General features: G+C 39.0%; 1 protein-coding gene and 1 long non-coding RNA gene across 3 annotated transcripts in view; one reads left to right on the forward strand and one right to left on the reverse strand.

The window, feature by feature from the left end:
* The window catches only part of sall3b (spalt-like transcription factor 3b), a 40,355-nt gene extending 15,126 nt beyond the window's left edge, over positions 1-25,229 (forward strand). The window contains exons 3-10 of one of the 2 annotated variants that reach the window (XM_034704059.1): positions 6,354-6,509; positions 6,615-6,737; positions 11,456-11,515; positions 11,743-11,857; positions 13,934-14,949; positions 19,983-22,970; positions 23,054-23,397; positions 24,397-25,229. In XM_034704059.1, coding sequence (XP_034559950.1) covers positions 14,868-14,949; positions 19,983-22,970; positions 23,054-23,397; positions 24,397-24,789 — 3,807 coding nt within the window. In that variant the 5' untranslated portion in view covers positions 6,354-6,509; positions 6,615-6,737; positions 11,456-11,515; positions 11,743-11,857; positions 13,934-14,867 and the 3' untranslated portion in view covers positions 24,790-25,229. Of the gene's footprint in view, positions 1-6,353; positions 6,510-6,614; positions 6,738-11,455; positions 11,516-11,742; positions 12,594-13,933; positions 14,950-19,982; positions 22,971-23,053; positions 23,398-24,396 lie in introns of those variants that run through there. The other variant, XR_004634225.1, reaches the window with a different exon arrangement.
* Positions 9,355-11,802, reverse strand: LOC117827498. Its single transcript, XR_004634226.1, has 2 exons — positions 11,693-11,802; positions 9,355-9,594 (listed from the first exon to the last, which is right to left on the reverse strand). It is a non-coding gene; the product is annotated as an uncharacterized LOC117827498 (long non-coding RNA).
* Positions 25,230-26,511: the final 1,282 nt, after the last annotated feature.

Below are 26,511 nucleotides of genomic sequence, written 5' to 3' on the forward strand. Positions count from 1 at the left end.
TTCCTGCAGACTGTTTTTGAAGATTTGCAGTTTGCAAAAGAAGAAAGTAACTTAAGTGCTCGAGAACTGCACTTAAGTACAATTCTGAGGTACCTGTAATCACCTCAAGTGTTTCCAGTTCTCACTTCAACCTGACAACAGTACAAACATTTAACTCCTTGGGTCATTTTACTGAGAAAACAATGAAGTACAACACTATCAAAGAACTTGAAAAAATATAATCAAATGGCAGATTTTTAATTACAATTCGGCACAAACTTTGACAGAAATAACATTATTTAGCACTTTATTTCATGTCAGTTGTCAGGTATATAAGTATCCAGATATAAAGACTGTATTTATTTAGTGTAAAGGTCCAGAGCTTAGCTGTATTACTAGGAGCTCTTTGTTTCTGCAGATAGAGTGGGACTCTTCCACACACTTTGCCATGTTTCTACGGTAGCCCAAGATGGACACACCAAACACTTCCTCTACGGTCATGTTTTTCTTTCTCTACATCACAGTTCAGGTTCTCCATCTTGCTTTAAATGGTCAGGGTGAAGGGAGCAAATTCATGATTTGCAACCTGACTTTGAGACGCAATTAAAACCTGCGCACTGCTCCTTTAAATGTAAGAAATATGCTTTGTAATATTTGGCTGCTTCATTTTATTGTTGGTCTTTGTACAGACAGACACAGCAGAAAGAAAACACACACATGAACACACAGAAGGACAGGGATGTTGGAGTTGGACGACAGAGGAACAATTATGTCTGTAATTCCCTTGTCGATAAAGTTATGTGTGATGCGGTCGATGGACATGCAGTTGTTATCCCTGATCGATCCTGAGACACTTCATAACACATGTGAGCGTGATAGAAGCTGATATCCTGAACGCCTCCTCCTGATCTCCGTTTAGCGATGATTGCAGGCGTCGCTGTGATTCTGTTTGGATGTTTATGGATCAGATACTTTGGCCCTGAAGAGGCTGCAGCTGATGATGTGATTAAATCAATGATCGTCTCTCTGAAGGCTCTTTGATTCGCTCTCGTTTGGCTGCGCTGCAAATCACACGACTGTCCCTGCTGCAGCGAGACAAATAACTCAGGATCACTACAAAGCGTGATGCATTCACTGGCTAAATCATTGTAAAAAAGGCTGAGTAGTTTTCACGGGTTGTGTTTATGTGTTATGTTAAAGGAATAAGGAATCATGCAGGAGTGATGTAAGGTGTAACACATGCTTTACTTTGTAAACAGACCTGTGAGTGTGTCACTGAATAATTTAAAGGACCACCTGCTGTTTTCAGGGCTTTCAGACACAAGGTATGGCCTTCATCAGTGATGGATTTATAAGGGGGTTTCAAATATTTCACTTTGGTTTTTCTAATTTTAGTTTAAAGGATTTTTACGTTATAATGGCATTGTTATGATTTTTTCTTATGGATGTAAACATTTTTGCATTTACATAAAAAAAATGTAATTAAGAGCACTTCTAATTAATACTTTTGGGTGTTGAAGCGTTAAAAATGTGGTGATTTAATGGCTTTTGGGGATTTTTAAAAACTTAAATTCATTTTAAGATTTTTTTTTAAAGGTTTTTAGGATAATGCATATATGAATAAATGAAGAAATAGAATAAATAAATTTGATAAATTAAATAAATACAAGATAAATCTTTTTGCTTTTATATTTCACAAAGAGGCATCAGTACTAAACCGTCTGTTTCCTGACCAGGTAAAAACTCCTTACTGGAGCTTTAAGGCATTCTCTCTTTTCCAACTTATCAACCTCTTTTATTGACATTTCTTTGTTAATGCAATAACATGGGACCTATTATTCAGATCCATATTTTATTTTTTTATACTTTATTTTTATTTATTTTCATTTTAGAAAACAATTATAGTACAATACATAAACACATAAACATTTTCAGCGGTATTTCTAGTATGTGAGTCCTCCCTCTTTGTCACTTCGTAACAGTTCAGTTATTTGTTGTTCTCACTTTCCGTGTATGTGGTCCATTTCCTCCAGTTCTTGTCCTGGTTATGTCCTCTGAGCTTTAGTTGATACGTCAGCTTTTCCATTACATAGATATCCTGAATGATTTCAAACCAGTGGCTGATCCATGTTTTAATACATGCATATAATGTTACAATGTTGAAATTGCCAAGACTTTGCCTGAACCTGACTTTTGGCTCTGCCGTCCAATCAGGACTACGTTAAAGGACGCACCTACCTGGAAGATCTTTCAGATTTTCCATCGCCTAGAAAGTCCATTTCAAAGCTTGGCTTTTTCCTCTGCTCTGCACTTTGACTGTACACGTGTAGGTGGTGTTTTTAGACAAAAAAAACACTTGAATGTATCACCTACTGTGAATAATTGCTGGAAATTTTAAAAAGGCTGTGTATTCATTAGGCTATAAACCATCTTGACCGACGCCTACCCCCTCACAGTGGTCACAGGCATTAAAAATGGCATTATAGACATCATCAGACTTCTTGGTGATAGTCTTGTCTTCTTTCGTACCTCATAGAGAGCCATCACTGTTAACTTAAGTCTGTTTCATAACCTGCTGTGAACTCCTCACAGGAGCTTTAACTGACTTCATGTCATAAGTCAGAGATAATCCACACTGTGAACATAAGAGGACAGCTTTACGGTGCTAAAACATGTCTCTTCCTCCGTACAGAATGAGTGAGCACTGCTGCAGCTCTGCCTCGGTTGTGTCTAGACTACAGGAAATGCAAAATAGCATTTGTTTACAGCCTTGTGAAGCTCAAAGCGGTGGTGGTTGAAGAATGCAGCACAGAGCCAGAGAGGCAGCATCGAGCTGGCCGGACGTGAGGGAGCGAGTTGGTGAAGCTCTGCCCAGGATGTTAAACTGCTGTAAAGTAGATTCTTTTTACTGTTAGCATTGCATGACATTTGTTTTTCTCTCACTCTCCTCTCCCCTCCTCCCCCCTCCTCTCCTCCACTCTCTTTGAACGGATTGTTTGACGCACATGCTGCCATTTTGTGGCACCGTTCGCTTTATTGTGGCTGCAAGAGAACAAACGAGAGGCAGGTAGAAGGAGAAATATTTACTGGCTTTAATTGGAGTTTGTGAGAGATCTGTCTTTTCTCTTTCTCTCCTCTTTTTTCTCTGACTTTCTGTCTTTCTGTGTTCTTTCTTTTTTCTCTCTCTATTTCTGTCAGACTTTCTTTCCTCTTTCTGTCTGTCTGTTTGTTTGTTTGTTTGTCTGGCTCTCTGTTTAACTTTTTCTCACTCAGTCATCTGTTTATCTTTCTCTTTGTTTTCTCTGTATTATTGTTTGTTTTTTTCTTTTTTTGTTTGTTTCCTTTCTGTCTTTTTTCTCTTTCTGTCTCCCTTCTTTTTCACTTTCCTTTTTTTCTTTCCTTGTTCTATTTCCTTCTCTTTTTCTTTCTTGTTTTCTTTTTTTCTTTGTCTTTCTTTCCTTCTCTGTTTCTTTTTTTTTTACTTTTCTTTCTTACTCATTCTTTCTTTCTTTCTTTCTTTCTTTCTCAGTTTCATTCGTTCTCTTTCATTTTTCCTTTTCTTTCTGTTTTACTATTTCTTTATGTCTTCTGTTTTTCTTTCTTTCTTTCTTCCTTTATTTAACTCTTTTTCTCTTTTCTTCTATCTTTCTTTCTTTCTTTCTTTCTTTCTTTCTCACTTTCTTTCTTTCTTTCTCACTTTCTTTCTTTCTTTCTCACTTTCTTTCTTTCTTTCTCAGTTTCTTTCCTTCTCTTTCATTTTTCCTTTTCTTTCTGTTGTACCATTTCTTTATTTCTTCCTGTTTTTCTTTCTTTCTTTCTTTCTTTCTTTCTTTCTTTCTTTCTCACTTTGTTTCCTTCTCTTTTTTTCTTTCTTTTTTTGTATTCTTTCTGTTTTACTTATTCTGTCTTTCTTCATCTCTCTGTTTATTTCTTTCTTCTCTTTTTCTTTCTTTCTTTCTTTCTTATTCCCCTTTCATTCTCCTTTTCTTATTCTTTCTTTTCTTTTCACTCTCTTTACTTCTTTCTATTTACACTTCTTTCTTCTCTTCTCTTATTCTTCTTTCTTTCCAGCCCGGTCAAACCCTGTCAGCGTTCCTCTGCAGTGCGATGAAGTAGTCCGGTTCCTCGGCCTGTAGGTTCAGACATAACACAAACATAACCCTGCTGACAGATTTTGTCATCCGTCGGTTCGTCTGTGCGTCCACTTATTGATTATCCATCAGCAGGAGGTCATAAATGACCCGTGATCATCTGGGTGAAAAACATATTCCCAACATCTGACCTGTCACTGGAGGTTAATCAAATAAACCGAGCCGGCCTTATGGAGCATGGCTTTGCAATTACCCGTAACCTGCTCCTCCTGTACGGCCTTTTATTGCATCATTAATACGTGGGGAGCCGGGTGACAGCTGAGCGTGAGGGTAACTGAAAGCACTGCAGGGTGCGTTTACTGCCACTGACATACAAGAGGAGTGTGTGGAGAGAGGGCACCGAAACATCTTGACGTTAACAGAGAACATGTGACAGGTTAACAAAGGGGAACCATAACAATGTAAAGATACTGCAGATAACCACATATCTCAACCCCTCTCAAATACAACTATGAAAATCTGTGGCATATACACAGAAACTGAGTAGCATGCTCTGGTTAGTGAGAAAAAGCCTAAATCTTATGGAGGTAAACCCAATTCTACACTGCTCGAGTTCAGACATGAAGCAATAAGATCTTTTTGCTCATCTTTGAGTAACATTCAGGAGGTCAAATTTGATAATACACCCAAGAAAATCTTCACACATCTTTTACATCATGTCACCTAAGTCTGCAATTCCAGACCTGTGGGTCAATCTTTACGGGCGATAGTTAGTTTTTAGTTTGAAGTGTCACAGGCGTCCCAAAAGCTAACCGATGATCTGGTTCGCCTCTTATCTGGTTGACTCTAACTGAATAAGTTCAGTATTCACCGTGACTTAACGCCAAGGTGTTTATCTGTAACTCCACATCTGCTGTGATTTATTGAGATGCTGTTCATGCAGCTTCTATCACATTTGTGTCTGCTGCTTCGCTTCTATAGTTTGTTCGGCCGGACGCTATCGAGGAAAAGTCGCACAACACTGAGCTCTAGAAACGACCGGCAGCATTTTGCACTTCTTCTTCTTCAAAGGTTGTGGAAGAGGAAGATGTGAATATCCTCCCAGATTGAGAAGCCTGGGAAATGTTTTTGTTGTGGACCAATTTTCAAATTTCAAACATTCTGTGTATCCAAAAAACAACCACAAAACCACATAATTCACCATACTCAATGTATATTTTAAAAGTTGTCACTTGCATCTTTAGTATCACCATAGGTGCAATAATTGGCATCATAATACATGCATTAAACTTAGAGAACTGGAGGCATGGTTGTAAATTTGCCCCCAAAATGAGGAGGCTGTATTTATTTATTTATTTATTTATTTATTTATTTATTTATTTATTTATTTATTTATTTATTTATTTATACAGTCATCTTTTTATCTTTTTTAATTTTTTTTTATTGAGGACCAATTTTCAAATATTTCGTGCATGAAATTAAAAACAACAACAACAACAAAATAACATAATTCACCATGCACAGTACATATTTTGGATATTATGTCCTTAACATCTTTGGTGTCACTTTATAGGCAATAATTGGCGTCAGTATACATACACTGCATTTTTAGAACTGGGAGACATGGTTGCAAATTTGCCCCCAAAATGAAGTATTTTTTATTTACTCATTTATTTTTATTGAGGACCAATTTTCAAATATTCTGTGCATCAAATTAAAAAAATGCGTCCTCTTCTGTGCTCATTACATATGTTGAATTAAGTTCAGTGCATCTTTGTATCATGACTCGTGCAATGATTGGTGTCTAGTGTGTGCATTATACATGATGTCATCATACGTGCAGTATGCATATGTGACATAATTTTGTTATTCCAGGGAAGTGCAACAAACAAGAAGTGCCACTAGTAAGGGAGGGTCCTCTAGTTCAATTCGTAACAGACATAATCAGCAACTATGCAATGAATAACTTAAGGTTGTGTGCTTTGTTTGGCTTGGGAATTCATCATATACACTGTTCACACTCATATATTCCTCCGTTTTCATTTGTTGCTACCAAGTTCAGCAGAAATGGAGCTCCAGAGATGATCGATTATAACCGCCCACTCTCCATATTGTAAATTAAGAGTTCAACAATCCTCAAAATTTTAGCTTTAAACTTTTAGCTGAGTCACTTCTCTTGTTAATCCACCTCATTGTGAAACATCTAAAAAGTCTGTGTCATGTCTGCCGTGTGGTTGTAGGTTATTCAGATAAAAAACAATCCTACCTACAATCACTGCCCAGTCTCTCTCAGCAGGCCCAAGCCAGCCTGGTGAAGCAGCAGCAGCAGCAGCAGCAGCAGTCGGAGTGAGAGCCTGGGAATGTGTGCCATCCTGCATGATAAATATCAGTGATTCGCTCCAGGCTTCAGACTGTTACTCACAGGAAGTCACTGTTTGAGTGGGTTTACACAGATGGAGACCATTCTTAGTCAACATTCACATAAAAATCAGTCTGGCCTCTTTTGAGTTTCTGTTTTTTCTTGCCTCCTTTCTTTGTGTGCAGACAGCGACAGGCCTTTTACTCTTTTACTGGGCCGGGGGACAACAACACCTTTATTTGTCTGCAGGATCTTTGTGAGCTTTAACCTCACATTTCACACGGATCTGAAACTTCACACACACAAGAGTAAGCTTAACCTCATCATTCATGTTTACAAAGTTTCTTTAAGATGAGTATAAATGTTTTGCCTCTTCATTTTCCTGCTCTCTCCTCTGCTGATGTGGCAGCCGTGGTTAAACGCAGTTAAAGGCCTTGTGCTGGTAGTTATGAGGACTCTGTGTTTCTCCTGGTGGGCTTCAGGATGACTTTCCTAATCATTATTCTGTCCTCTGTGTGTCTCCCGCTGAGAGACACACAAGACCAGGAGGCTAAAAAATCTTCACATATGTTGCTCTGACGTGTCCCAGAAGCCTTCAGGGCTCCTCTCACTGTTTTAGTATGTGTTTGTGCCAGTCATGGTCGCATTCAGAACGTTTACTGTACATTTAGCAGAAACCTTCATTTGTGACTTTAATTTAGAATTTAACTTTGGTAATAACAGCAAAGCTTATTAGTAAAAGATCAAACGTAAAAGCTAAGTCAAAGCTGTTGGGCGTAAATGGACGATTAAAGCTATCTGTGTCTAAATCTATCTGTTATCTTTATAAGAAGTACAATAATTAGCCCTGAAATGTATTAAAATAAACACAAAAGGGTTCTTAAGATAATGGCTATATAGAAGTATGATTCTAAGGAAGAATTACACCAATTTAGGGATCCATTAGGGGTTTTGTTCGTGATTTTAATTCTTAGAATAGGCTTTCCGAGTTCTTTTTAGGAACTTTGAAGAAGCTTTAAATGGGAAAATCTTAAAAAAAAACTTGAAGGATATAAAAGTACATCTTTGACCCAAACTGAATAGGCTTAAAGAGCTCTTTAGATTAGAATAAATAATAATATTTGTCTTTATTTGGTCTCTTTAACCAACAAAAAAATGCACTTTTTTGTTTTTCCTCAGGATTTTTAAAATGATTTTCACAAATATACAAATTGGACACAGGAAACTGCAGGATAACATCAGCTGGATCTATCAGTAACCTATCCCTCATAACCCAAAAGTCCCAATGTCCATACAGGGGCTCCATAGTGCAAACGTTTAATAAAATAGGCCTGGAGTAAATAGCATTCTAGCGCTGGAAGTCAGGTTGTCTGTTATTTTTAAGGATCACAGTAGTACTAGAGAAAACAATACTTGAAATGCTACTAAATAGGTGGGAATACATGAAATAAAAGAATGTAACAAAAAAGACTGATAGAGGTATTTGTGGTGACATCGAAAATGAGTAAGGCTTGTTAAACTGAATGCCTGAAAATTATAAAGAAAATTGACTTTTTTTACATTGTCTTATAGTCCTCATGTACAACAGAGGGTTAGGTCTACAATGAGAAAAAAAAATCGAATAAAGTCGGAAATTTATGAGAATAAATTTGTAAATTTTCAACTTCAATCTAGTTAGTTTCTGAATTATTTGTCTTATGATGTAATACCTGGAAAATTGCTTCATTCTCATAAATTTAAGACTTAATTCTTAAAATCTCAGTTTTTCGTCTTCCTTAATGCTGCCCTAATCCTCTGTTATACTCATGAGAAGATCACTTTACACTTTACCTGAGATCTCCTTATCAATGGGACTTCATGTAAAGGTCTTTCCATATATTCTGTACTGTTCTCAAATGTTGGTAAACACACTAAATCTTTGTTGATTCAATTATTTAGAAAAGCTATACCTTAAAGATTGCACTGAGAAACAGTCCTGCAGTCAGTTAATGAAGGTGCACTCTGTTGGTTTTTGCATGAAGTTACAGTTAGATACAAAAACTCAACTTTTTATTTGTTTGTCTTGTTAGAAGAATTACATTCCCCTAAAAAAATAGTCATGAACATCTTTAAAGTTTGCTTTGACTCTGACATAAACAATCTTTCCATGACTTCTCATATTAAGTAATTAACAACCGGGTTATTAGTTACTACTTCTACAAAATGCTGATTCTGTTAATGCTAAAAGTGGAACAACAGGCTACCTGTGGGAAGTCTGCTTTGTTATCCACATCTGAAAAGACTTCTTACTTTCACTTTGTTCTGAAACCATCCATTCTTATTCCAAACAAGTCTAATTGTTTCTGGGGTAAGAAGGAGGCGTCCTGCTGGCACATTCACGAGCCTCTCCTCTTTGTTTTCAAAAACCTTTGGCTTTAAAAGTTTGGATCTTGTTGTAATCTCAAATTTGATTCTGTTAGAGACCAGTAAATGATCTGCTAAAAACAGGATACTCTGTCACAACATGGTCTGGTGTGTTTCATGTAAAGGAGGCTGCTACATTATAATACACTGTGTTTTTCTCCTCCAGTCTTAGATGTTAAATGCACACAGGTTGTAATTAACTACTGTTTTATTACACCCATTGTTGTAACTGGCACGCAAGTTTGTGAGAAGGAATAATTTCCCCCTATTTTTCCTAAAATGTGCAGCTTCTTTTTGCCGTTAGCTTGTTGTCATGTAAACTTGGACGTCAACAAAGTCCCAAACACATCATTATAAAGCTTTTATGTGTAAAAAAAAAACAGCAGCTGAGGAGGTGTTTCAATCTGCAACCCTGGTTCTCCCATGCTGAGATTACGTCAACACCTTCCTGAGTCCCCTGAAGGAAATATTCTCTTTCTCTCCTCTTTTCTGAAATATTTCCACTGATTTGATACCAGCAAACTTTTGGAAGTGTATTTATTTTATGTTTGTTTCTTTCCACCTTTGCCAATTTCCTCCTTTTTGATCCCAGTCCGCTCGTATCATCAGCTTCCTCATTTCCAGCCTGAAGGCGATCCTGACACCCGGGACGTCATGTGAAACCATGAAGGACAGGAGGCAATAAGCCGGAGAATAGCAGCAATCTTCAGGAAAGTTCTCCATTCACTCTCACTCCTGCACTTCTCTGTCCTCTTATCCGGCCTGGAAGATAAAGAGAAAAAATCAATACAGAAACACAGTGTTAGATAAAAGCAGAGAGCCAAGTTGGGTGTAGTGAATTAAAGCGATCAGAAATTTCCCAGCCACTCGGGCCTCAGTCTACATAACCTAACAGCCCTGTCTCGCTGCTGTCTATCACCCTCCGCTCTCTGTTCAATCCCTCTTTGTTCACTTTTGATTTCTTTTTGGTCTATTCCCCGTTTGCTTTGTGTTTTGGGATGAAGGGCCCGCTCCCATTCAGCTGCAATAACTGCTGAGTGAAGGTTTTAGATATTGCACCGTTGCCCGTCTGAGCTACCGTATCGGCTTTGACAATTGTTGATTTCTCTGCAGGGACGTGAGAATGAACTCGGGCTCTTGTTTTAGCCATGCAAGCAGTGCAGCTCCAAGACGTGTCTGTTGGTCAGTCCATCACTTGGGTTTAGACGGACACATCATCATAACCTCTTACATTTTGCACAGACATTCGTGGTTCACATATTTTTTTTTACTTTTTACTCAAACTTTTCAATAACTTGCTCTGAATTTATATTTATATTCATGATCTCCCTAGGATGAGTATCAACAACTCTGCTGATCCCTTGAGTTTTTTAACAAGGAGTGGATTGATTTTATTAATTTTTAGTGGAACAGCCCAAGAAAGCTTAGATAACTACCTGCGAAAAATGCTTCACCAATTTTCTTGGTCCCCAGAGGATGAAAACCAATACCTCTATTGAACTGCTGAATTTTGGAATAGAACCACAAATAGATTGATATTAAGAAGTTTCAGTATAAGAACCTGATACATTTTAGATAAGTATCTCTAACATGTTAAACAGATATCCCTGGTCCCCAGAGGAAATATGCCAATTACTCTGTTAAATATTACCTTTCAGGTAAAACCAAAAGTAGATTATTAATTCTTTCTTTCAATAAATAGCCCTAATATTTTTAACTAATATTAATGGTTTTGCTTAGTTACTGGTATTAATCCTCTGGGGATCATTAATGGAGGATGGATACCAATGACTAAGAAGAACCCCAAACTTTTCAATAGTACAGTCGAGCAGGTGATATTTATCTATTTTGCTTAAATTTCCTCTTCTTTCTTTCTCTAAAGAAGCTTAAGCAGATGAATGTATTTCGTATTTATTCAAACATTCTGAGAAGTTTTACTTACATTGTTCTGGAGTTTCATACAGAAATTTTGAAGGCCAATAACTTGCTGTTCCTCACCACATGAGATAAAGAAAGCAGATCGATATTTGTGATTTGTTCTAAGATAGCAGAAAAAGTTTTGATAACATGCTTAGGAATTTTGAAAAGACATGCATGGTTCTCAGAGGATGCATCCTCCTTCCCCAGGGGGATTTGTATTTTTCATTGAAATGTCAACTTTCAGATAAAGTGCTCGGAAATTTTGTTTGCACATTTGTGGTCCTCAGAGGATGCATTTTAACAACTCTGCAAAATGTCCTTACAGATTTCTTGTGTAAGTAAATATTATGGAAATTTTGAAATATTCACAAATTGATACTCATGGTCCCCAGAGGATGAATACCAATGTCTAAGCTTCCAACCCTTTTATTGTCCCACAAGCAGATCATGTTTTTGGTGAAATATCCTGTACAGATAAAATTGTCCAAAAGTGTATACCCACATTCATGGTCCCCTGAGGATGAACACCAACAACTTTGGTTGTCACCCTTCTTCCTCCCAGAGGCATAAGCAGATGGCTATTTGTGTTTGTCTGTGAATTATCCTGACATCTATTGTGTTAATTGCTCTTAAATTTTGTTCAGGCAATCATGTTCCCCAGCAGATGAACACCATTAACTTTGCTGATCACCTGTTTCCCCAGAACCACAGGCCGGTTGATACTAGACACCACCGAGGCTTTACTGATGACTCTTCTGATCATGTAAGATGACATTGATTACTGAGATAATCACACATCAAAATCAGTTAATTTTTATCAGCATGGTTAGAGAGTAATCTTGCTAATGTTAGCATTAGCTCAAATCACCATTCCTAAATACTACCTCAAAGAGATGCTTGGGTGATTCTTGGCCTCATTTATCCTGATTCCTGTACAAACCCATGTCAGCTCTCTTGTTTCTCTCCCTCCTCCTCCTCTCTGTCTCTCAGCTCTCCCTGTCGTCAGCTGGTCAGGTAGATCACATCGACATCTGATGAGCTGTGGCGTGTGATGTTCTGCAGGACGTATTTCAAAAGGGACTGAGGTCATATTTCACTGTTTCAGGTCTGGGACGCTGTCATGTATTAATTAAAATCCAAATACCCAGTATTGATTGTGTTATCAGGCTAGTGCAGCCAGGGCCAGGCGTATTGATCCGGCCTGTGATTTATGATCATTTTCAAGAGAAATCCTTTTGTGTGATTATATGTGGAAACAAAGCCTGAGTGAGTGTAATTCTTTTAGATCTCTTCTGTAGCAGGGTAAGAAAAGGTGTGAGGCCACCCTGAAGCCCCTGAAGGAGAGATATTTTCAACTAAAAAATTGTTATGATGCTGTCAGTTTCATTGAAAAGTAAATCAAATGAAGCAGAGGGCTCTGCAGGCTCATAAATTACAACTAAGGCTGATGCCTGTGGCGCTTTGTACTGTTGGATATTTCTATTTCCTTTACCCCACTTAGTATTTTTCCAACTTCCTAAAGTACGCTTTAAAGGGTCAGCACAACTAAATCCCGACAATAAAGAGCTTTCATTTGTTATTCGTGTTATCAGTCCATTAATACAGTTTAGGTTTTAAGGTTTTAGATTTTGGATCATCTAGATAAGACTGGCAGCTGAGACTTAGCTTATTTAGGCATTAATTATTGCATACAGTATGAAACCTTTTGATATTGTTGAGTATAAATGTAATTTGTATGAATGCTGAGTTGGCTCAAAGCCTAAAAAAAATGACATTTGAAGGAGTTGGCACCAAAGTGGCCAAAATAAAAAGTGACAGGTTGAGACTGTCAGAAAAAATGACATCATCTGTCTCTGTCTTGGGTATGAAAATGACCTACTGTGTATTAAACTGACAAATGGTCTTTATGTGATTTTGCAAATAGCTGTTTTCCCAAGGTGGAAGTAGAGTGGCATTGAAGTTGTTCTGAAAGGCACTTCCAAACTTATTCTTGCATCAATTGGCCCTCCAGATAAGAGAATAAACACTCAAATGGGTTGTACTGGAAAGCAATGAAATAGATTGTCTGTAGATGATTAGTGCTAACCTCCGTTGTTGATTTTCCCAGCCGAGCAGAGAAAAGACACAAAAGTTTATCAAAAAATAACAGCCCCGAAGATTGGACTCTAGTGCAACAACTTCTTCTTCAGAATAAACCTTTAAATGTTGACACAGTTGAACAGCTTAAGATTAAAAGTGGATGTTTTTGTTAGAAAATGATGTCACTGTGTAACAGCTATGTCTGTTTTAATATCACTGAATTCATTTATGTGTTATTACTTTAAGCAGCACTGTGAAAAACTGAAAACCAAGTGATTAATCTTTATGATTTATGTAACTTGAACTGTCACTGTCTCATCCAAATAAACAGTTCATACGAATGCGTTTTCCCCTGTAACAGATGTACACAATAATCTGAGTGAAGTGGTGCTTCAGACTGGAGTGCGGTCTGCGTTGGTGTAGGCCAAGTTAGAATCTGGAAGAGATCATGGTCAAGTAGCTGCTGGTTTGATTCTGTGTGCCGACGCTGGTTAAAAAGAATCAATAACGAATCAAGGAGGGTCGAGTTTCCAGATAAGGCCACTCTGGCTATTCATCATAAGTCTGTAGCAACCTGATAGGTCAGAAGAAATTATATTCCAGCAGGAGCGGGGGCCTTCTTATCTCTCCATAGCAGGGGAATAGGAGACATGCCGATCAATACCAGGCTGTTGTGTAGTACTTGCAATTATCAACAGCTGATTCTGTCCTCCCCCAGCTGCATCTTTTAATACCACATAATTACAAGTTTTGGGACAAAGCCTGGTGAAGGGGGGATTACAGCTTTGGTGAAGTATGCTTCATTCTTCTCTCTGCTTTGAAATAGCTGCAGCGTGAGGAAGGGGTGGGTCAAACAATAACATTAGAACCTTTAATTATACAGCTAACTCTCAAAATATCTGGCTTTATACCATTATGAGCTTTAGGTGACAAACAAGACTTTTACTCCAGCTGTCAACTGAGATGTGTGACTTTCTCTCAACCAAATAAGAAAAGCTGATCAAAAACTTGAATGTTTAGTCTCTTTCTATTTAATCTCCTAAAGATTACCCTCCACACCTCCTTGGTCTACACTCAAAGTAAGATTTCTCTCCAAACACAGACATTTTCGGTCTACAATGGCGCCAAATTGTGGGAGGTCGTAACAAATGAAGCAAGCGCTCCAACACCTCCTGTGGTATCCTGGCAGTAGCCTATCGCAGCCGGCTGAAGAGGCATCTAATGATGGGCCGGAGGCGGAGGCAACAAGGAGAGCGCCGGTGCCTCAGACCATCCAGGGAGTCTCACTTCCGACAACCAGCAGTTTGAGATCGGACCTATCTGTGAGCGGAGCAAGATTTTTACGCATGAAGTTTGTTTTTACGCACGTGTTTAACTCGCCTGAGATGGTTTTCGCCTTTTTACGCAAGAACACGGTCTTCCAGCCCGTGGATTCTGGACTTGATGCAGTTTTAACATACTTGACATACAACCTGTCCTGCTGTGAAGGGATAACTACTCCTTCTCGTGTGAGGCGACATATTCGAGCGATGCATCCATCCTCAGAAGTCAGCTCAAACTGGAGCGTCTTTTCTGACTAAAACTCATCCAGAAGCTCAGAGAGGTGGCAGAGCCTTAAATCTAAAACGTATTTATCGAGGTGCTGCCTTCGCTGAGAAAGTTTTACCCCTGAGACGCTCACACAGAGGAGTTTTTTTTTTAGGACCAAACCATGTTGGAGCTGCTCGGAGTTGTGCGTAAAAGTCGCCGCACATCGGACAGGAAGTGAACTAATTATTATTAAACCCCATCCCTCATTTCCATATCTAGCGTGAGCTGGCTGGACCTCAGCCAATCACCCAGCGAAGGGGAGCAAGAGTCGTAAAAGCATTCTCCTTCCTCCATCACAATCACACTGACATGCGCAATCTGCACACGGGCAACGACAGCAGCCTCAGTTCGCTTATTCCACGGAGCTCGCTGACTGTGAAGGGTCCCAGTCGCTGCTCGTAGATGAGTCGGCGGAAGGCAGCAGTGAGTCCCACACAGAGAGCAACATGTCCCGGCGCAAGCAAGCCAAACCCAAGCACCTCAACTCAGAGGAGGAGGCGACACGGAGCGGACTCCTCTGCACGAATGGTAGGTGTCCTGCAGGCTTTCAGCGACTTTTACTGGGTTTACTTCAGCTGCTGTTAACAAACCAAAACAGGAACAAAAACTGCTCTCAAGTACATTCTTATTCAAGTTTTATTGCAAATAACAGAAATACTGATAAAGTCTGAAATGACCAAAAAGGTGGTGAATCTTCTCAGATTACGCAATGTGTTTTGGGGTTAGTTGTACTATGAATACTGTAATCTGATTTTCTGACACATTTTAACACAACTCAGTCTGAAGTTTTAAAGTAAATCAAACCTACGGTTTCCTACAGAAACTAAAGACTCCTTAAAGTTCATTATTTGGTGTAAAAATTAAATATAATGTGACTTACTTTATTTTAGCTTTCAAGTTTCATTAAGACCTGTTTGAATGAAAATTCAAACAGTTTGCATCTTTTATATTTGATCATTTATATTTAAGGTTTTAGTTGGGTTGAGCAGTCAAGGCCTGTTGTGAACTGATGTGTAGATTTATCTCATGTAAAGGTATTATGTGAGGGACTTAGTCCCTTCAGATCGTGTTTGAGGTTCCCCTGTTCTGGGTCATAAATTTTAAATTTCTATTGAAAACAAGTACATTTAAAATCATGACAAATTAACCAGAAATGAAAATGTGGCCTTATGATCAAAAGCGTCTTTTTATGGAACTCCTATAGACTGTTATGCTTCAGTTACATGGCCTCTTTTTGTGCTACAAATTAGTCTACAATGTCACAAAGAAGAGAAGAGATAAAATGTGTGAACATTTTCATTACAAATAATAAGGCTTGTAGTTATTGTTGGTAAGGACACCACTTCATCTTCACATGGCCTGTATCTGTAGTGAGACAACAGTCCAGACATTAAGCCTATTAGACAATTCATTACATTTTTATTATTAGTTACAATTATTTTCTTCCATTCATAACCACCATGGTCAGTTTAACCTCTTAAACTGACCATGGTGTTTGATATAACAGAGCGATAAATTATTTCGGCAACATTTTTAACCATAAAATAACATTTTAAAATCAAACGCTGGTCTTGTGTTTTACCAAACTGAATGAATTTTGTCTGGATTTTGGCCTACGCTGTTTCTTTAGGTTACAAACTCTTCAGTAAAAAAGGAAAACCTTTACTCCTTTCAAGACTATTTAAAAAATAGATTCAAATTTAATTAATTAGATGTAAAATATATATTTTTAATATGTTTATTAAATATATTTTAATCATGTTCCTCATTTATGGCACCAGCCTGATCTCAAAATCAAAGGCCAGCTAAAGCCTCGGCCAGTTTCACGCTTTGTTTTAATGATCCTGGTTGTTGTGTCTGATTTTTTTAAGTGAAATGATTTGTTGCTTTATTGTTATTCTTTTTAATGTTATTATTTGTGGAAGTGAAAAGTTGTCGAGTGTAGAACAGGCCCTCCCCCAGTCCTGCAGCCGGGCAGGGGGCTTCACCACCCAGAGAAGGGCTTTGATTGAGCCTGCTGTCTTAACCTTTGTCGGGCTCACCCTGTGAGGGGCAAGTGCTCCACGTCTGGATCATAATACAATTAGTACATCTGATCCCGAGACCTCTGCAGCCCGGAGGTCACACAGAGTCAAAGAGGCATCAACGCCGGGCTGAGGGTCTGTTTGCTTGTCTGATTTTTCTTTTCTCGACTCATCGCCAAACTACACAGAAAGAAACAGACATAAATCTGTTTTCTGCTCCTAACATCATGGACTGAGTGAGGCTGACATTTAAAAATAAATTCCTGTTAATGTTATTATATTTGGAAATAGATCCACAGTTTTAAATCCAAACTGATCTTTTCTTTGTTTGTCCTGGAAGTAAGTGATACAAAGTGCAGACAAACTCCTGAGCTACAACAGTAAAAGTTTTTTTGCGCCTGTGTTTGCTGGATCGCCCTGGTGATCCTCAGACCACCCACTGTGTGAGCCAGCGACTCTGATTATTTACTGACCAGTTTGACTTTTAAATAGATTTCAATCACTCAGCTGTGGTTACACTCTCATTGTCTAAACTCGAACAAGTAAAATGCAGCTTTTATTTTCACAGTTTTAGGAATATTTAACGTAAATGTTTTCTCGCTTGCAGAAAACATGTTGAAAATGAGTGCTGAGATTGCTCTGTGTGTTTGTTACTGGTACACATGTAAATACACAAAGCATCTCAGTCTGTGTTAAGCTTGACCACACTTGGACTCATTCTTTCAGGTGGAAAAACACAGTGATTACTGGATTGGATTGAGTACATGAATACACACTAACATATTTACACACTCGGTGGACAAACAGGCGGACACACACATGCTAGTTATTTCAGCACAAACACCCTCATTTACACTCCTTTCATTACTGTTAAGGAACAAAGGTGCAGCACATATGTAGGCAACACACACACACACACACACATCCTGTAGTGTCCTTTTTATCAAAATACATGTCAGAAATTTTCAAAAATAAGAAATACTTTCAAACTCAAAAATATTAAATACAAATTTTAATCATCTCATCTCAAACTCGTGTTAAACAAAACTATTCCTGCCTTTAATTTTTTAATTGTAATTCTTAAATTGGTGCAGGGAAGCCGGAGCATTTGTAACAATAATTTACTATTGATTTCCTCAAATCTTTCCATCTGGTATTCCTGACTGTTTCCTAATGGAGCACAGCCTGAACAGATGCAACACTGGATCTAATGTGTAAAATCTTTTCTCAGAATCAGTGACATATCAGCTGCTGAAAGAGGACAAATGGAAACTAACATGTCAATAGACTTTCTCCAAACGTGACAGAAGCATAAATGTTATAGAAATGTGCTAGGTGAATGTTATAGTCACAGTTTATTTGGAGATTTGACTGAAAATAGACTGACAAATGCGAAAACAAGTATGAACGTAGAGTCGAGCTCATGCCAAGATTTCCTGGGTCTTTTGAGGGTTTCCTTTTTTGTTTTAAATGTACGTCTCTTAAAACTTAATATGTCTTTTATATTGAGTAATGGAAACAATATAGTGTCGTCGGCTAAAGCTGTTATATTGTACACAGGTTTGTCATTATGATTTATACTTCATTGATAGCTTCGTGTTGTAAAACACAGTTATCTTGTTCTGGAAATGTGACAATACTGATAGGTTTATCTGAGTAAAAGCAGTGATAAAGTTATTATAGAAATAAATTAGAAATGCTTCTGCTATGAGTATCAAATTTAAACTATTTACAGAGAAAAAAACACTCTGAGATCACAAGCATGTTTTTACAGTTAAATATGTTTATGTCAATTTGCTCAACAGTACCTGACATAACTTCTCTATTTGTAGTCAGGATAGACAACTACAAAATATTCTTGTATAATGTTGTATGTTGTAAAATACAGAGGAGTATTTAGGCCAAACTTGAAAAAAATGAGAGGGGTACGATTTGTTTCCATTGTGCACTTTGAGGCAAATGTTAAAATTCAATTTTGAGAAAGAAAGTCAGAAGTCAATGTTGTGAAAAAACAACAAAATTCATTAATGCTGAAAAAAAAAGTTGAAATATAATTTAGAGACCACTTTAAAGTCAATGGTTGCAAAGCGGTGACGTCACTCTTCTGAATGAAACTGTTTCCAGGTCAAAGCTGCTGCTGCTGCTACGTATCACATTGCCAATGCGCTGTCGCACTGTGTTCATCGCTGTTTTAAGCAGATCAGAGTCCAAAATAAAACATCATTTGTAAAAAAAGTTTTATTCTGATTACTGATGAGAAAGATAAGCAGAGATGGCTGAAGTTGTTTTTTTCAGTTATGCTCTTAAACAACTAAAAAGGAAACTTCTATAAAGTTCCCTGAAGGTAGCATGAAGCTTTGGGTTAATCTGTGAACATATCGATGTATCATACACTGATATGAGTACATTTAAAATCATGAACAATTATAACAATAACTTAGAAACAGCAAGATACACTGTTGAGGTGTAAATGATCACAAATCACATACAGTCTGTGCCCAGCTCTTCTCCCTCTGCTGATGTGATTCACTACATGAGGGCACTGTTATCACACAGAGGAGGGGCTGCAATATCTAAGCCAGCTGCTCTGTTTACAAAAGATGCTAAATTTTCAGATTGGTGGAAAACAAAGCCAAAAAGGGAGACTAAATAAAGGCAACTTTTGTTTATCGTGTTTGTGAATGATCATATAATTAGAGTCTTGTGCTAGTTTAAGGTTTAACGGCATGATAACATGCTGCATTTCTACATTTGTATTGTTTGTTTTGATAATCTATTGGGGTTTTTTTTTTATTTACAAGAAAACCAAAAAAATAGAGCAGGGGAGAGCAAGAGTTTGTTGGTGATTAAAGGAGCATTTCAACCTGGAAACAGTTTTATGTGGAAGTGTGGCATCCCCTCTTTAGACAACGTCAACTTTTCTCCCAAAATTACATTTCCACTTTTTTTTTCTTGACATTTTGAAATAATTCACAAAATTGTATTTACAATTTATTGTCAAAGTTTTGACTTTGTCTTCGTAGTGCATATACAAAAATCTTCCTCCTCTAATTATTTTTGTCTTCATCTCTGAACCCAATACTCTTCCACATTAAAATGATGAGAACTGAAATGTATTAATGAAAATAAAGCAAAAACAATATACGGATATGTGTGACATTAATTATCTGTATTAATGCACGATTAAGAAGTTAGATAACTTCATTGTTTTCTAAATTTTCAAAACTCTCAATGTTTAATGTTTGTAGTTTGGTTTTATATATCAAACTAGAGAACTGTGATAATTTGTTTTTTAATCAATTCATCTTTTTTTAAAAATGTTTTGGATAACTTCAAAAAATCTTAAAATTCAGATAAGCATGTTGTTATCTTCGTACAATTTTGGGGGATCTGGAAAATGCCTTTCTACATGAAATCGCAGAATGATTAGACTCTGCTGTGTGTTTGGTTTAAAGTTAGTGTACACAAAATGTAAATTATGTGGACAAATATGTTACATTTTGCATTCTAAATCTCTTTTTTTTTTCAAAATTTCAGGCCTTGTAGAGGGAACTGAAAGAGGAGAGACAGACGGATGCAGCAGTGAGGAAACACACGTCTGTGAAAAATGCTGTGCTGAGTTCTTCACATGGACTGACCTGAGTAAACATCAGAAAGTCTGCACTGAGGATTCTTTGGTGCTGATAGTAAAAGACAATGATGGGATACCAGTTTCTGAGGTATCTCCTGTTGGACCCTCTCCAGCTCCCAGCGTGGCGTCCAGTGACTTGTCTGCAGAAGAGTCCGTAGATGCTGGCTTTGAGCTGGGAGAGACACTTGTGAATGACAACGAGAGTCTGGACAATTTAGAGGAAAGCATTGATCGGGAAGCCATGGAGCTTGAGCATTGTCCACAGGACGACTACACTACAACCTCCAGCCCCCAGCCTCCAGATTCAGCTGAGGCCACTTCCCCCCAGATGTCGGGTGTTGGCAGCTACAGTATGCCGAGCACAAACGTGACGCTGGAGATCCTCCACAGCACCAGGGTGGCTGTTGCCCAGTTCTCCCAGGGGATCAATATTTGTGGTACTGGAGGGAAGGCAGCTTCAGCAGCCATCCCTGTGATTCTGGAGCACCTGCTGGCTCTGCAGCAACAACAGGTCCACCAGCTGCAGCTTATTGAGCAGATCTGCAGCCAGGTAGCCGTCATGAACAGGCAACCGACACAGGCAGCTTTAAATCCAGCGTCAAGGTCTCTGTCTCTGGCACCTAACCCTTTCCCCTCCCAAGGCATCGTCCCTCCTCCCATCCTGCCTCTGTCAGGTACAATGCCCTCATCCATCAATGGACAGGCTGCTGTTTCTATGTCTTCTGGATTTGATAAGTCCCCGAGTCTCCAACCACAAACTGTATCTGGACAATCCTCCTTTAGAGATGTAACATGTACCTCAGCCTCCTCAGAGAATTCAACCCCACCTCGCTCTAGCAGCAGCATCTCTGCATTACTCCCTCAGTACACAGGCTCACACACCAGCAGCATTAGCAGTACTCAGACACTTAGCTCCTCCAGCCCCCTTCCCTTGGGGCAGAGCAGCCTCCTCAGCTCATCCTCTAGCCTGCCATTTCTACCTCAGAGCCCCCCCAGCAGCGTCATCTTCCCCAATCCCTTGGCTAGCATCGCTGCCACAGCCAATGCACTTGACCCTCTTGCAGCCCTGATGAAGCACAGGAAAGGGAAAATGCCAAACGTGTCCTTGTTCGAGACGAAGCCCAGCCCAGAGGAGCCATTCTTCAAGCATAAATGCAGGTTCTGTGCCAAAGTGTTTGGCAGCGATAGCGCTCTGCAGATCCACCTGCGCTCCCATACAGGAGAGCGGCCCTTCAAATGCAACATCTGCGGCAATCGCTTCTCCACAAAAGGCAACTTGAAGGTGCACTTCCAGAGGCACAAAGATAAGTATCCTCATGTCCAGATGAACCCCTACCCAGTGCCAGAATACCTTGACAATGTGCCAACAAGTTCTGGGATCCCCTACGGTATGTCCATCCCTCCAGAAAAACCTGGCTCCTCATGGTTGGATAGCAAACCTGTTGTAGCAACTTTGTCAGCCTCTATAGGTCTTCCGCTTTCCTCCACTATTACAAGTATTGGAGGCTCGAATGACCCTGTAAGTGTAACCCCATCCATTAAATCTCCCTTCCAGCCCGCTCCTTTTGAATGTGTATCTTTGTCACCTAACCGCAGAGGCAGTGAGGCTCATTTTTCTCCTGTTTCAGAGTCTCCACAATCTAACCGTGAGACAGAAGCATCCAATATACTAAAATCAGAGGGAGTCCACTTGCCCCAAACCAGCTCCCTGAGACAAAGAGCCAACCAAGTAACAGAAGCAACCAGCACTACAATCCCATCTGTGGTCACCACACCTGAACCCATCGTCTCAGCCTCCCCTGTCTCAAACTCTCCGCCTATCTCAATCACTTCAGATGAGACTAAACTCCTAACCAGTGGCTTCAGCTTCCTGGATGCTATGCAAACATCTGAAACCTCAAAGCTTCAGCAACTGGTGGAGAACATTGACAAAAAAATCACAGACCCCAATCAGTGCGTCCTGTGTCACCGTGTCCTCAGCTGCCAGAGTGCGCTGAAGATGCACTACCGTATTCACACTGGGGAAAGGCCCTTCAAGTGTAAAGTCTGTGGCAGGGCCTTCACTACTAAGGGTAACCTGAAGGCTCACATTGGTGTACACAGAGAAAATCCACCTGTTCAGGTGCAACACTCGTGTCCTATTTGCCAGAAAAAGTTCACCAACGCAGTCGTTCTTCAGCAGCACATTCGCATGCACATGGTGGGGCAGATTCCAGACTCTACCCTGGTGGATGGGCTGCAGGGGATGGATAGCGAAATGTTCGTCAATGAGAGAAACTTTGACAGTCTAAGCAGTAATAGCAATGACCTCATTGATGATATTTCAATGGAGGATGTAAACGAGGAAGAAGTAGAAGAGCAAGAAAATATGGAGGAAGGTGTAAACCCTTATAAACCCTTGATCTCTGATTACAATTCCACTCCCAAGTCTTCCGCCATTATCTCAAGTATAGCCGCTCTTGAGAACCAAATGAGGATGATTGATTCTACTGTAAACCTAAACCACTCCTTTGGTATAAAATCCCTAACAAATGGGTTTAATGACAGCAGCCAACTCCAAGTCAAGTGGGCTTTATCCGAGAGAAGGGCGGACTTTTGCGGCACAAACAGCCCGAATATGTCAGAATCCTCCTGTTCACCCCGTGCATCTGCATCTCCGATTGAAAGCAACTCAGACAAACCAAGCACAACAATCACATCACCTGCAGAGAACAAGAACAGGCCAGAATCCCAAGAGCCTTTTGCAGCCTCAGTGAAGAGAGAGCAATCTGAGTCTCCTTCCTCTGCATCAGGAGCTGCGGAGGCCCAAGAGCTGAGGGGAATACAGGCCGGCAAGCCGAGTGTGAAAGAGGAGGCTCCTTATAACATGTCATTCCAACTGAGCAGAGAAAGAGGTATGTTTGCAGTTGTTCAGTTTTTCAAGTGTTGCTTCTTCTTTTGGACATTTCAATAATCTCTCCTGTGCTTTTTTTTCCAGCTCCAGGTCAGATCATCCCCAGCTTGGTGACCGGGCCACCATCAGGCATGATAAAAACCGAGCTGAACGGTCACAGTCAACCAAACACCCCATCTGAAGGACAGCACCCACTTTTCAGCGTCCACATCCCTCCGACGTACGCACCAATCGGCAGCCCAGGAATGACCTCCCTGCTCAGCCCTGTTCCCCCTCGACGAACACCAAAGCAGCACAACTGCAACGCCTGTGGGAAGAACTTTTCCTCAGCCAGTGCCCTACAGATCCACGAGCGCACACACACTGGAGAGAAACCGTTCGTCTGCTCCATCTGTGGCAGAGCTTTCACCACTAAAGGCAATCTGAAGGTACAGTTATTTCCTCGACTGTATTCTGTAGATTTATATTTGTGGAAGATTTGCTGACATACATTGACGGACAGTTTAAACTCAAATTATAGTGTCTTCTTTGTGTTGAACAGTAATCAAGACCACACTTTATGGCACTGTTTTTAAATATTTATTGGGAGAGGAGCGAGAGGTGCTCTGTGCCAGACCAAAAAAGAGAGTAAAGCCAGTTTGCACATACTTATTTTGTGTCTATTACATTAAAGAACAAACAAACAAAAACACTTGGCAGTGGAAGAAAATTAAGATGACAGAGGACTTTACTTTTGACATGTTTAACAGCAGCTATTGATGACTTCCATTTTTTATTACGATTGATCACTAACTGATTATTCCACTGCTTATTTTCTCAATTATGTACTTGTGTAAGATGTCAGAAAATACTATAAAGAAATCCCTACACCAAAAACTCTTTCCTGCATCTTCAAGTAGCTCATTTAGACCAACCTGCATTTGAAAAACCAGTCATTTTCCTTTTTCCTCATCTAAGACTTGCACAAACAAATCTTTGCATTTCTGAAGCTTTACACGGCATGTATTTAGTATTTTAGTTTGCTAAGAAAATCACTGTGTTTTGTGTGTTCTGTGCGATGTTGATTAATTAGCATAATTGTTTTCAGATTTAATTTTGGGAGACCAAGTTTTCAAATACGTCACTCAACATTTTGCTCAAAATCAGAATTCAAAAACCCTTCTTAGAGCTATGGCAGAGCCAGAGCCTGTGATCTCAGATCTTTACGACATGTCTGTCCAAATAAAACATATCTGTATATCATTTTTTATATATATATAAATATCATTTTTACTTAGACTTATGTATCACTATATTGTGTGAGAGTAAATTACATACATTATGGAGGAAGGAAATATTGGCGTCTTACATATCTACTTTGGCAATCAATGTTGAATAGTTTTAAACAAAGGCATCCAGGAATCTAACATCTCTCATGTCATTTTCAGGTTCATATGGGAACTCACATGTGGAACAATGCACCAGCCAGGAGAGGCCGGCGGCTGTCAGTGGAGAACCCTATGGCCCTGCTGGGTGGAGAGGCAGCAAAGTTTGGAGAAATGTTTCAGAAGGACCTGGCAGCTCGAGCAATGAACGTCGACCCTGGATTTTGGAACCGCTACGCGACAGCTATCGCCAACAGCCTGGCCACGAAGAACAATGAGATCTCAGTGATTCAGAATAGAGGCATCTCTCAGCTTCATCCTCTAACTGCAGGCATGGACCGAGTGAGCACAGCAGGAGGTCAAATGACCAGTCGGACCAAGACAGGCATGGACCTGGGGAATAATAGACATTTTTCTATGCTGATTGATGACAGCAAAGAAATCGGAATCAATTGAAAAGAAGCTGGATGCTGACTTGATACTTATGCAATCTGTTATGGACGTTAAAGTATTTGTAAAACCCCTTGTTTGTTCTTATGTATTATACATAGACTTAAAGAACTTTTTATCAAGTGAAAGAGAATAGTAGGGTATTCACATTTTGCTATTTTACTTTGCCATCATTTGTGAATGTTTTTTTTTTTTCAATACATAAAATGTTTAACTTGTACCTGAAGATTCCTACGGTGCTTTGACGTATGGTTGCTCTGAGGAGGGGAGCATATGTTCAAATCAATAATGCAAAGAGTCTACTATCTCCCCTGGACAGCTGCCCAACGCTGCTGGTGCAAAGCACAAAATATGCTCACAAATACCCACAAGTAAGATTTGCAATGTTGTCAATGTCATGTTGAGAGATTGTCTTCTTAAAAATGAGTTTGACTGAATAAAATTAAGAACAAACCCTCTGTATGTTTTAATTAATGACTCCTCTGTAGGAACACTGATAAGAGCCATATCGTCTTGATGTTACTGAACAAAATACCTGATTGCATAGAAGTTAACAATTCAAGAGGGATTGCAAAAGTCATCAATATGAAAAATAATTATTAAAACATTGCCCCCTGGTAAAATGTTAAGCAGAGGCAGTGACAAAATTCACTTTATATTTAAAGTTTAAAGGATTTTTTTTTTTGCAGACCTGACCTTTCTTGTGACCTTTTGCATTGATGTTAGTGGATCTGTTGAAAGTTTGGCCAACGTGAGAAAGACATAAAAGTATTCAAAAGGAGGGATCAAGCATTTACACTCATAAACATACCAAACACTGTAATCCAGTTGATAATATCATTAAAATAAATTATGGTATTACATTTCTGTAATTTATACGCCTACATTATCTACATCATCCTTACAGATTTGTATTTTTTCAAACACAGTGGTAAATTACAAATATGTGAGCACATGAGAAGTGGAAGTTTTCAGGTTGAGATTTCTTTAGGATGTCTACAGTATAGAAAAAAAACTTGATTTGAAAACTAAACTGGAATATTTAATTAAACTTGACATATAAATTCAGCAGCCAGGGAAAATTAGGCATAAGTTGTTGAGTTATTGATAAAAAAGTGGGTAGAGAAACATTAGGCAGTATAGCGTATTTAACTGCAGCTATTTGGAAAGTCACTTTGAGAGGTATCTGACCATTATTATTGCCAAATATCTGTTAGAAATCACCTTTTTCCCCCCGGACGAGGACAGTTTGTTTCAAAATTTGATGTCAGTATGATCGACACAATGTGCTATATAATGCTTGTTTGAAATAAATTCTCATTAATGCTCGTAACAAGGCTTTAAAGTTGGATTTTTCCATAAACCAGGCAACAAATTTACCTCAACACTTTGCACTGGTGAATTTCAGTTCACCATGCTGCCTTCGCTGACCTGTGGTAAGTGCTCTTAGTATGCCAACCAGTGGTGGACAGTAACAAAGTAAATTTACTTGAGCACAGTACTTAAGTACATTTTTTGAGTATCTGTACTTTACTTGAGTATTATTTTTTGGGGGACTTATTACTTTTACTCCACTACATTCAGAAGACAATTATTGTACTTTTTACTCCACTACATTTCCATCAATGCTCTAGTTATTCACTACTTTTGCTTTGAAGTCAGCTCATGAATTTCCTTCTCTTTTCTGAAATCTGATCCCTAAGACAGTAACGTGTTTGTGTAGTTCTG

The sequence above is a fragment of the Notolabrus celidotus genome, chromosome 16 (genome assembly GCF_009762535.1).
Source record: "Notolabrus celidotus isolate fNotCel1 chromosome 16, fNotCel1.pri, whole genome shotgun sequence".
Taxonomy (NCBI): domain Eukaryota; kingdom Metazoa; phylum Chordata; class Actinopteri; order Labriformes; family Labridae; genus Notolabrus; species Notolabrus celidotus.